At 34.6% G+C, this 13651-nt stretch overlaps 1 protein-coding gene across 1 annotated transcript in view; it reads right to left on the reverse strand.

The window, feature by feature from the left end:
• Positions 1–13651, reverse strand: part of TRDN (triadin) — a 305883-nt gene that overhangs the window by 45656 nt on the left and 246576 nt on the right. The window contains 1 exon segment of the mRNA XM_047860375.1: positions 7491–7541. Coding sequence (XP_047716331.1) covers positions 7491–7541 — 51 coding nt within the window.

Raw genomic sequence — 13651 nt, forward strand, 5'->3', positions numbered from 1 at the left:
ACACTGACAAACATATCTCACAAGTGTATCTTCAACCTAAATTCCTTTTCTGCACCTCACACTTAGATAGTCAGCTTCCAGCTCTACATTTCTTTTGGGCGTCCTATAAACAGCTAAAACTCAACAAGCTGTTAGCCACACTTATGATTGATCCTAAGCTTCTCCTTTTCTGGTGTCCCATCTCAGTGGTGTCACCAACCATTTAGCTGTATAAAATAGAAATCTTGGGGCGCCTGGGTGGCTCAGTCGGTTGAGCATTCGACTTTGGCTCAGGTCACGATCACGCGGTGTGTGAGTTCGAGCCCCGCGTCGGGCTCTGTGCTGACTGCTCAGAGCCTGGAGCCTGTTTCGGATTCTGTGTCTCCGTCTCTCTCTGACCCTCCCCCGTTCATGCTCTGTCTCTCTCTGTCCCAAAAATAAATAAACGTTGAAAAAAATTTTTTAAAAAAAAATCTTATTAAATATGATATTTTTCAAAAATGTCCTCTTCTCTCCATTTCACCTGCAACCGTCCTGGTCAAGGTACCATAATCTCTCACCTTAATACCATCAGTTATATCTTAATTGTCTTCTTGAATCCTATTCTGCTTTTCTCCAACTCACTGCCATAGTGGCCATCACAGAAAGCAACTCTCTCCCCTTCTGTGGTCAAACACGTAAAAAATACTTTTGTGTATATCCATTGCCCTTAGACTAAATACCAAAAACCTTAATATGGCTTATAGCAGGGGTTGGTAAACTTTTCCTGTAAAATGCCAGAGAGTAAATATTTTAGTTTTACAGGCCATTTGATCTCTGGTGTAGATATTCAACTCTGCTATTATGGCACAAACACTGCTACAGACAAAACATAAATGAGTGTGTTTGTGTTCGAATAAAATGCTATTTATAGATACTGAGATTTGAATTTCTTATATGTTTAAGGTGCCCCCAAATTTTATTCTTCCTTTGATTTTTTTCAACCATTTAAAAATATATAAGCATTCTAGATTTGGTCCATGAAATATAGTTTGCCTACTCCTGGCCTTCAAAGTTCTGCTTATGTCTTATCTTTGTTTTGTACTTCTCTTGTTAATGTTTTCTACACATCTGCAACACTGTCCTTTTTCACAAGAAATTTGAATGTGCTGAAATATCTCTTCACTCCTTGGCCTCTCCTATTCTCAGTTTTTTCACTGGTTAAAATTCCTACTTATCCTTCACATCTCAGATAGAATTTTGCTTGGTTTAGAAGTATTCCTTGATTCCCCAACCTGAGTCAGACTTTTTTTTTTAATGTTTATTTCATTTTTGAGAGAGAGAGAGAGAGATAGAAAGAGAGGGAGATACAGAGACAGAGACAGAGTAGACGAGGAGCAGAGAGAGGGGGAGACACAGAATCTGAAGCAGGCTCCAAGCTCCGAGCTGTCAGCACAGAGCTTGATGTGGGGCTCAAACTCAGGAGCTGTGAGATCATGACCTGAGCTGAAGTGAGACGCTTAACTGACTGAGCCACCCAGGCATCGTTAAGTCAGATTTTTCTATACTTATAATACCATGTTCCTTCTATCAAAGCATTTCTCTCAGTTTTATAGCTGTTCATTTATTTGTGTGATTTACCCCTTTATATTCAACACTTTGTGTTAGACTTCTATGAAAGCTGAAACCCAATTTTTGGCTTGTCATTGTCTTTTCTGTATATAATATGAAAAAATTCAAGATGTATTCTCAAGTGAAAAAACATTACAGAAGAATCTTGGTAGTACTCACAGGAGACTCTCATTTTATCATGGCATTCATATATTTTAAAGAGAAATATTCATAGTCACATATGGCCTGTTGCGGCTAATGATGTAGGCTAGTTCATTCAAAACGTATTCACATACTTCCTTACCTTTCCTTCCTCTAGTCTAGAGGCTGGAAAATGAAACACCTTGTTGCCCTAAACAAATTCCTTATATGTTAAAATCATTCTAATCAAATTTTTTTTGATTACCCAAAAATGGGGAAACACACACACAGATAAAATTCACTTATGTAACTAAAAATTCAAGGGCACCTGGGTGGCTCAGTTGGTTAAGCATCCGACTTCAGCTCACAGCATGATCTTGCAGTTCATGAGTTCGAGCCCCACACTGGGCTCTGTGCTAACAGCTCAGAGCCTGGAGCCTGCTTCGGGTTCTGTGTCTCCCTCCGTCTCTCTCCCTCCCCCTCCTCTCTCTCAAAAATAAATAAACATTAAAAATATTCACAGAATTTGTGGAATATAGTGGCAGAATTTCATTAATGAGAAAACTGGCATCTCATAAGACTAGTGCTAGTAACTTACTTAAAATAGCTAAAGGCTACATCTTAAGACATTTTTATGCCATAGAGAGTTTTTACAAATTAAGTTGGCTGTTCTGTCCTTAGTGGCATACCATTATGCACTATACCTCATCAGTTACAAAAGTTTTTCTTTGACTCTTAAGCTAAATGGCAAGTGTCCTGAAGGGAAGAACTATACATAAAGGCACATTCCATCTTTTTACATCTTACATTGCAATGTATCTCTGTTTAAATATGAAATGTGTATTCTTTGCTTTAAAGTTGCTTTGTCTCGATAGTTTTATAGCATTGGCTGTAATTCCTATTTCTTATTTCACTCCTCTCCAGTGGATCTTATTTTATTTTACTCCATTTTATTTTATTTTTATTTCAGCTTTATTACAGTATAATTGACACATAAAATTGGTAGACATGTAAAGTGTACATCATGGCGATTTGATATATGTATACATTGTGAAAAGATTCCCCCCATCTGGATTTTATTTTGTATTTGTATGTCTGCCTTTGAGTTAATTCTGCAATTGGAGACTTGCATCACTTAGGGTTTGCAGTACTGAGCACAGTGCCCATCAAAACCACCTATAAAGCAAACAACCAGTCAGTTTGTCAACCAGAGCAAGGACTCAAGAAATGTTTTTGAGCAATATTTTGAAGAGTCATTAGTTGAGAAAAAACACAAAAGAAAAGTGCAGATGAAAGCAAGTTTTAGGAAGTATTTTCCTTACTTTCTATTCCACTATAAGTGATGAAAAAATTTGTCAGCAAAAATTAAATGTTTGAAGTCTTATGTGAGACGTTATCCTGGAGTCATTTCTTTAAATTTACTTTTTGTTTCAATATTAATTTGCAACAACTACTGAAGCCTTGCTAACAACAACAAATATGAAACCACCTAAAGTCCCTAAAGTCCCTAAAGGACTTGCACATATTAAACACCAGTGTAAAAATTGTAATAAAAGTGAATATCACAAATGCTGACTTGGAAAATGAATCAAGATATTCTTGGTTCCATAGTGATTTCTATGATTCAATAAAAGCTGTGGCAGAATAAAGTCATTTTCAGATTTACTATAAAGATCTTTATTTGTTTTCACCGGTTACTTTGCTATTTGTTGAAAAAATTTTACTTTCATTAATATAAATGATAAAATATGGATTTATTACAGTAAAGCTTTATAAATACTATAATTTAAATAATATAACCTTATTTATTATTTTAAATATATTATTCTATAAAATCCACATATTCAAGTTTGTTTAATATGATCTATAAATTTCTTCAAGAAAAGAATCATTAGAGACATGACAGCAAAGTCGTGAGTTTGGCAAAAATTTAGAATTAAGTAGCTGACCACTTGATTTTTGTCTATGATTTGATGTTTAAACAATTTTAATTATCGTAAAAGCTTTTACTTTTTCATATCAAATTAAATGATTGAAATTTCTCTTCAATGTCACATGAAGCTACCTTACAAATTTAATGAGGCAGAGGTAACTTATAACTGTATTTTGGGGGCTGCTGGGTGGCTCAAGTCGGTTGAGCGTCCGACTTCGGCTCAGGTCATCATCTCACAGCTTGTGAGTTCAAGCCCCGCAGCAAGCTCTGTGCTGACAGCTCGGAGCCTGGAGCCTGCTTCGGATTCTGTGTCTCCCTCTCTCTCTGCCCCTAACCCACTCGCATTCTGTCTCTCTCAAAAATAAAAATAAACATTAAAAAATTTTTTAAAATTAAAAAAAACTGTATTTTGCCATGCGAACATGAAATTGAAAATTATTACTCCCTACGGTAACAAATAAGTATACAGAAAAGAAAATTGGTGCTTTCTGCTATTTTTATGATTTCATGTTAAATCATGTAATGTTAAATGGCAGTTGAAGTGAAAGAAATGGATGGATGGACAAGCTAAAACTTTCTGACTTTGCCTGATATAAGCCAAGATTGTACTTACTGTTTATTTTGTTTTGTTGAGATCAAATATATACAACCAATCAGGTGGACACAAAATCAGAATCTCTATAGAAAGGATTAATGGGAAGTGGAAATCCTTAAACGCAGATGTCTTCAGACCATGTATTTCATCTGGAGTAGTTTTTCCTAAAGGGCTAATCCAGATCTAACACAACTGCTAGGTACCAGTTCTCCCACTGCTTGAACAAAATAACATTCTTCCGAAAATAGATTCAGAAAGGAACTCTCATTTCATGGTGGTCATTCTTTGTAACTACAAAGCTTCTGTAAAGGAAACATCAAGGCGCCTCTTCAAGGACCTACCTTACTATTAAAAAAAAAGAAAAGAGTCTTCTGTGCAATGAAGAATATTTGGAATCAAATAAGATATTCTGAAATAAGGACAATCACTTTGAACTTCATGAAGAAAGCTTAAAAGGAGATAATGAAAGGGCTGGAGAAAAGTCAGAAAATTAAAAACACAGAAGGGAGAATGAGCAAATAGAAAAAAATATGTTTTGCATGTTCACATATTCCACAGCACTTTAGTACATATTTTCTACTAAAATAACCAAAACAAAATCATTTTGCTCATAAGTCACCTTTTATCTTGTTAAGTTACACTTTTAAAATAAGAATGATATTTTGTCAACTACACACCATACAAGGCCATGAGGATCAAAATCATTTGAAATAAAGAGTAAAGAGCAATGGTGATATGAGTTATTATAGTCACTATTAACAGTATAATTCATATTGTAAAAGCTGAATTCTTTATTCATATTCATTTGAGGGTTTCTTTAAAGCAAAATTCCTGTATGCTGATTTTGTACAGTTTTTCTCTTAAGTATATACAATTTGATTTTGTCCCAAATTGAATTCCTTACATTCATTTCTGTTGGAACCTGGCTTCCAGTATGCTGAAGTAATTTGGAATTGTATTACTATCTTCTACAAGTCCATGATATTGAATTCTGACTATAAAAACCTTCCAGGATTACTCAAAATTATTTTATATGAATCATCCTAATACTAAAATGGGGTTTATATAAATATGCTATTTTTTAAAATTGCATATATTTGAGATAGATTCCAGCTCTTCTCTCTCTCTCATTTATTTGACTTTTACTATCATGGAAATTAATTATATTAGTCATTCCCGATTAAAAATTACCAATATTACCCACACATTTCAGTGATTATAAATTTATTTTTTGGTTGTTTGCTCAATTAGCAATTTTTTAAATGAATAAACATAGACAAATTTGACATTTCAGGTATGTTTGTTCTATTTTTATTAATCTGTAGGTTTAAAAAATATAATGTGCTTATTCATCCTTTGTTAATTATATGCATTGTAATACATCTTCCCAGTATGAAGCTTATCTTTTCTGTTTGGATTTGTTCTCTTTTTGTCTTAAATCCTACTCTAACCATACAGACACAATGGAATACTGAGTCATAAAAAAGATTGAAATCTTGCCATTTGCAGCAACATATATGGGCAAGAAGTTATGCTAAGTAAAACAAGTCAGACAGAGAAAGAAAAATACCATATAATTTCACTTATATGTGGAATTTAAAAAAACAAACAAACAAACAAACAAACAAGACAGAAATAGTTTCATAGATGCAGGAAACAAATTTCCTGATTACCAGAGGTGGGGAAAGGTTGGGAGCAGGGCAAAATAGGTGAAAAGGATTAAGAGGTACAAACTTCGAGTTATAAAATAAATAAATCATGGGAATGTGGTGTAAAGCACAGGGGATATAGTCGATAATTTTGTAATAACTTTGCATTGTGACAAAAAGTAACTAGACTTCTCAGGGATCATTTCATAATGTATCAAAGTATTGAATCACTAGGATGTACACCTGAAACTAACTAGGTATTGTGTGTCAATTATATTTTGATAAAATAAAATAAAATAAAGTTCTGGTGATTGCATTTAGTTGAATTTTTATGCACCCCCTTCCTTGTCTATACATACTCATCATTACAAATTAGGGAGAAAATAGTACAATAACATAATAATTGATGAAATAAGGGCAGAATGTTAAAAAAATCTATCTTTTCCAAAAAGCTTTCTTTTCCACCACCATTATCTATGACCATGAACTGGCTAGTGTTAGAATGACCATATGGCATGGGATGATGAAAAAGGATTCTGGAATGACAGGAAAAGAAAAAGGAAACTCTTAAGTAGGTATGTCCAGTGATCAAAGACTGAAATGCACATCAAGTGATTTTGGTGGAAATCTGAATTATTTTGTGTGTGGATATATATATATATATATATCCACACATATATATATATATATATATATATATCCACACACACATATATATATACACATATATATATGTATATATATATATATACATATATATATATATATATTCATTCCACATGCATTTCTTCCAGGGAAAATTTTTGAACTGAACAGCCTTAATAAAAATGTGGAAATTTGAAATATGCCTGTCTTTTCCTCATTTTTTTTAATATTTCTGTTTTAGATTGGCAAAGGAATAATTAGCATCCTTGAATGCTTAAATTACTTAATGGCATCAAATCATTTCAACTTAGATTGTTATGTAAGTGTCCACTCCAACCACCAACCAGATCATGCCAAAGAAATCTAGTTTCTTTAAAATAATTTAGTGTTCAGGTAAATCTACAGGAATGCCATTAGTCTTCGCAATCAATTTATAATACAATGTGGCAACATTTTGCTGTTTATTGGGCATTTAACATTACAAGTGAGAATTCTCTTGCAAAGTAAAATATTCTGATTTACATATTATACCAGACTAGCATAATTGTATATAGCACTGAAATAACTAGTATCATAAGTGAAGATAAAGTTTTAGGTATGATAATACATTTCTAAAGTGAAATATAAAGGCCTTAACAGATTTGAAATCCATGTTGCTTTAAAATACTTAAAAAAAAATCAAGTAGCCTATGGGCTGAGAAACAAAAATCATGTTGTACTCTTATGTTTCATTAAATAGCAATTTCGTTTAATTTAAAATTAATAGTAAAATTAATAGTAAAATTTAGAATTTTGAGAGAGAAAATAGTCCTTTTTCCTTTGCTCACACATATACAAGGGCGTATGAAAGTTATAGTTTTAAAAGCCTGAAAAATAAATGATATATTGCTTTGTTGCAAATAACTGAATATGCAATAGGCAGATCAATGTGTTTTCACATTTCATTATACAATATTACCTTTTTCCTTTAGGGAAACTGGAAGCTTCACTTCTTTCCCCTTAATAGGCTCTGGGAAAAAAAAAAAAAAACATTGAGCCTTTATTTGAAGCCAAGATAAAAGGATTTGAGAACACATATATAATGGAGTCAGTGAGCTATAAGTAAGGTGAACTTGGGTGGAACTTATATAATGTTTTCTTACAAAAATGATTTTAATCATACAGAGACAAGGAAACAACAGCACAGAGTACAACAATCCATCCTCCCTGATCATTTTCATTTAAAATAAATGTAAATTGTCAAATGAGTTACAATCTATTTGTTCATTTAAGAGAATGGGCTTTGGATGGATAGGAACTTATTTTAGCTGTAATTTTTTTAAAAACATATGGCTTCTAGAAGTCTCCCAAACTGTTATAATCAGCACTAACTTAGTTTATTTCTTTCAGGCTATGTGATTATTTTTTTTTTAAATAAACAAATGGAAAACCCTGCATCTGTCATGTAAATGTGGTGCTTCAGTCATCAGACTCCAGTCAAACACATTTCAAGAATAAGACAGAAATAAAACACAAAAGCCAATTTTATCTGTAAACTCCCACCATCAAAAAATGTGGCCCTTAGTATAAAAAAAAAAAAACTTCGTTTATTCTACCAGGTTCAAATATAAAGTGATTCTAATCATATCATGTGTTCCAGACATATATGTGGGTGATGTCTTGAATAGGATCATACTTCCTCAATAGCCTATGTAAAAGATAAACCAGTTTTCTGCCTTGTCTGCAACATATCTCAGTAAACATTTTACTGACAAAAATTACTTTTGATGCAGTGAGAAAAGAAGGGAAAGGGGAATAATCTAACCTTCCAGCCCTTTGTTTTATTCCCACCTTATGGTGTGTGTGTCAGGGGGAGAGTGCAGAATATGATGGTGGGACTCGTAAATGAATATCTCACTCAAGCAATTGTTTAGAATTGAGTCCAGGTGACTTTGGATAGTGTCAAGAATGGACTTAGGAGTTCTATTGAAAAGGCTGTGTCCCTCAAAGCAAGATTTTCTTGGTAGAAAATATCCATATTTTCCTTTCCATATCCTTAAATATCCATATGTTTGCAGAATATTTTTAAATGGCTTTGGTGGCAAGGAAAATTCCGTGTTGCCATTTAATGTGCTAAGTATAAGTAGGGCCTATTTTTTTTTTCTGTATTTCAGCATCTGAAGATGAAATCAAGAGCCATGGATTGAATAAACAGACTGAGAAGCTTCATTAACTTTTTTCAAGCTAATGGGGGTAATTTACTGCTTTTGCATTTCCTGGCTAAACCAAAAAAAAAAATAATGTATTGTGAAATGAGAAATGTTGGTGGGGACATATTCCTAGTGGGGTGGGAGAGTGCAGCACCTGGAATTTCAAGTTCAAGATACAGCATATTGATTTAAGTGGGGAGGTGTATATGTTTGTGTGAGATTAAAGTAGTTATAAAACACAAGAATGAGGGAAAGAACCCACAAGACTGCTTTGATATTGGTGGAGAAAGAAAGAAGAGGTGGAATGCAAATTTATAATGTATTTGAAAGTCATAAACTCATCACTTTAAATGTGGTGAAAGTTCACCAAAGTCGGGCACTCAACTGACTGAGCCTTCTAGGCCACTAAAATTGATTTTTAAAAAAATGTTCATTTTTGAGAGAAAGAGCACACTTGTGTGTGAGCAGGGGGTGGGGGAGAGGCAGATAGAGGGAGAGAGGGAGAATCCCAAAACATCCCTCACTGACAGCACAGAGCCCAACCTGGGGCTCGATCTCAGAACCATGAGATCATGACCTGAGCCGAAATCAAGAGTCCCACACTTAACTGACTGACTGAACCACCTAGGCTCCCCAAAAGTGATTTTTATTTCCAAGTTCAATAATGGGAAGATGCCTTCTGCTCCCAGGCTGGATCATTTCTTGCACTGATTTTCTTGAAGGTCATTTCCTCTCAGTGTCCATTTTGATTTCAAGGGGTTTTCACCTGATTTAGGAAGTCCACAGGCTGAAGTAGGAAAGGAGTGGGGTATCAAATCTTACCCAAACTGTGAAGAATGTTATATAGTAATTCTGTACTTGTATATTAGGAAGTATAAGGATATTGTTGGCTTGGGTCAGCTATTAAGGTTTTTTTTTTTAAGTCATCTGTATTGTTTGTCAGGAGCAAAGCATTGGAGAGCACTTTTTTTGTGTGATTTTACAAATATGGCAGTTTCTTTGTGTTTGTCCAAGAGCCTACAGAAAAGCTTATGAATCTTGATTATCAAGATCTAGAGGTGCTGGTTGGATCAGTCAGTTAAGCATCCGACTTTGGCTCAGGTCATGATCTCCTGGTTCATGACTTCGAGCCCCACATCGGGCTCTGTGAAGACAGCTCAGAGCCTCAAGCCTGCTTCAGATTCTGTGTCTTCTTATCTCTGCCCCTCCCCTGCTCACACTCTGTTTCTATCTCTCTGTCTCTCTCTCTCTCTTTCTCATAACTAAATAAACATTAAAAAATTAAAAAAAAAGATCTGGAACATATTTAAAGATGCTTGGATATAATTTAGAATTCTCAAAGTCATCTGGGAAAGGAGGTTGTGATGGAAAAAAAAAATTCACAGAAGAATAGGAAAATGGTTTCAGGTTTTTAATCCCTCTACACTGCCCCAGATAAAGGCAGTAATAAACTAGGGTGAGTGTCCACAATGAATTCTAAATCATTGGGGATCAAAGTCCTCAGACAACTTACCTCATCCTTAGCTCTACCTTTTGTTTGTACAGGTGGGATGGCCAAGAGAAAGCATGTTTATGACAAATAGAAATTGGGGGATCATCATGTGCATGGTCCCAAGCATCAGAATATAAGGAAAGACAAGGTCCACTGAGAATTCTCTGGCATTAGATCCAAACATACACAGGCCTGGGTCACAAAATTAGAAAATACTTCTAATATCCATCATATTACTCCAATACCAGAGTAACCTAAGAGTGCTACTATTGCAGTCTCAGTAGAGGAGAAATTAATCTCTTTGTTTCCTTGTTTGGGTTCAGTCTGCAGTGCCTCAGACCATGGGTGATTCTTCCATCATCATATAAATCAGACCAGCTGTTACAAGTGACAGTAAGATAGAGAATATAACCAATAATAGGCATGTCTAACAGGATTGTCTGGTTTCTTGATGTTCAAGGCCACACAGGCTTCTGCTCTTGCAGGTGTATTGAGAGGACTTAGGTGAGTCCACTAGCCAAGGGAAGTCAGTAGCTGAACCAGCAGCAAAAGCCAGCAAGATGTGTCTTTCTCCTGCTCTTTTTTCTTCCCTACACCTCTATCTTCTTTTTTTTTTTTTAATTTATTTTTCAACGTTTATTTATTTTTGGGACAGAGAGAGACAGAGCATGAACGGGGGAGGGGCAGAGAGAGAGGGAGACACAGAATCGGAAACAGGTTCCAGGCGCTGAGCCATCAGCCCAGAGCCTGACGCGGGGCTCGAACTTACGGACCACGAGATCGTGACCTGGCTGAAGTCGGACGCTTAACCAACTGCGCCACCCAGGCGCCCAACACCTCTATCTTCTTAAATAAAGGCACAGTCTAATCATGTTTCCCTAAATCCTTAATTTGCTCATGGTCATCACATTCCCAATAAATGGGGCCTCAAAGGATTTCTGGGTGATAACCCTAGGTTTATGAGTTGTAGCACTGTTTCCGTATGTATTCTAATGTGTACATGCAAGTGGAATTGATGAGACTGGCAAATGTAGGCAAACTTTTAGCAGCTTAATAGAAATAACTCACAAAATACAGTGACTCCAATGCAATAACTGGATTTTTTAGCAAGTGGAATTGCTGCATTCTAATTCTGCCACAGTTCAGCAGTAGGCTTCAAAGAGCCTCTTCAAATACAGTAATATGGTAGAAGTGTTTAATGTCCCTGAAATATTACAAGTAATGCTGCACTTTATTCTTTGAATTTTTTGTAATGATAAATTATACTCAGAAAACAAAGGAAAGGTGGTAATACAATTCTTCTAAAATAGTATCTACCTTATACATAACAAAGACATTTGATGGCATTAACACAATTGAATAATAAGACAGGTGCATTTGAAATAGTTCTAAATCACTAATCATATGCAGTGAACCTTTATATACATAATTTTCTAGTGACTGTGGAGACATCTTGCAAAATACAGGATTTAACGTTAAAGACAAAGTATTCACTAGGAAATTGCCTGAAATTGTACATTAATAACAATAACAACAGAAATAGAAATTACAGGAGTCTGCTTAGTGAAGTGGTCAGTGTGGATTTAAACCCCCCAGATAATATTTTCCGGGACAGATTTTTACAACTGCCATTTCCAACTAGCTTAAGCTTTGGCACAAGTGAAGTCTTTTAAGTAGTAGTTTAACTCTTTGATAATCATCAGTGCCTCAAAGGTAGTTTTAGAGGTAAGCTCCAGTCTTTCTTTTGAACTGCTTTTCTTGTGAACAAATAATATAAGGCCCAAATATTCCTGTGGCATAATTGTGAACCCAAATAAATGTATCTCACACTACATTGGAAGGAGGGAAGGTTTACTTTGTGCAAATTATGGTTTGAAAATCATATAAATATATATTTATATGTGTGTATCTATCTATCTATCTATCTATCTATCGATTCATCATCTAGATATAGATATCTCTATATATCTCCATATATATGTTTGGATTTTACTGGTAGTATGTTTCAATGACACTTCAGTTCTCACACAATCAAGGAAAATAATCTCATTAATTGTCAGATAAAATGAGAAAGGAGAATGAGGAATCTCTCTCAAAGTACAGATAATCACTGGAGAAAAAATAGACTAAACTCTTCTGTGGGAATTAAGGGGAGCCCCTCCCCCCAATAGCTAAAGGACTAAGACTATATTTACATACTGCAGAGCCAATGTATCTGAGTCAAATAGATTTTTCAAACTTAGGTAATGACTCTACACTCAAAGAAAAATTGCTTTGAAGAATAAAAATATAAGAACCTTATTTAAGGAGCAGTTATCTGTGTTAAAATGAAGAGATGGACTTTAGTGTCTGAAAGACTGAACTTTGATTCTTGTCTTCACCTCTTACCTACGATGTGATACTGAGTATCTTACATTATCTCTGTCTCAGCTTCCTTGTTTATAAATGATTAAGATCTCAAGCACAACTTGGTAAAGCAAAATGTATAAAGTAGATATCAAAGAGCAGATGCCCTGCTTCGCTCAAACGATTCTTACACATTTGCCTGGCTAATTCCTCACCCTCCTACTTGAATTTAATATAACTTCAGGAAAGCCTCCTCAGATGCCCCACACTTGACTAGAATCCCCCATGGCAGTCTCTTATAGCACCCTGTATATCTCCTCTATAATTCTTATTGCTTTAATTAATTATGTAATTAATACTATGAATTCCATGAAAGCAAAGACCATGACTTTCTTGTACTCCCAGTGTCTGGTGGGTACATGTTCTGATTATTGCATACTAGATGCACAAAAAGTAATTATTAAATGTGGTACTTTATCCACATAAATTAATGTGAATAACATTAACTTTTGATGCTTAAATAGGTGGTATTTCAAATAATTAATAAAATACACACATATTTTTGTGTATATTAGATTATAAACATGTAAGTATACAAATTCAGAAGAGAGAATTCAGTGAAAGTTGAAATAGATAGAGAAGGCTTGATGTTTTATGCTTGGAAAGAGACCTGGGATTTAGATGGACATAAAGGAAAGTCAGTCCATTCCAGAGATTGAAATTGCAAAATTTAAATAACAATGTCATGCTCTTTCATAGTAACATAGAGCCAGACAAGACTCAAGCATACAGAACTTGACTAAGAGTCTTTGAAAAGAACAATTCAGAACTCTAATTCTAGAGTCTTCCTCCCTATTACTGGCTTTGCGATCTTTGTTTTCCAGTGATTAGCAAGTGTTTGGATAGATTATGCACTAAATATATATTTTATGAATGGATAGAAAAGAGAGAATCAAAGCACATAGGGCAAGTTCTTTCCATAACTTTTACTTTCCTTCTAACTTTTTCCCCCTCTTCTCATTCTTTAAGGAAAAATCCTCTTTCTTTTTTCTTTCTTTTAGAAATTGTAATCAGAGCACTTTTTAAGTGACA

The sequence above is a fragment of the Prionailurus viverrinus genome, chromosome B2 (genome assembly GCF_022837055.1).
Source record: "Prionailurus viverrinus isolate Anna chromosome B2, UM_Priviv_1.0, whole genome shotgun sequence".
NCBI lineage: Eukaryota > Metazoa > Chordata > Mammalia > Carnivora > Felidae > Prionailurus > Prionailurus viverrinus.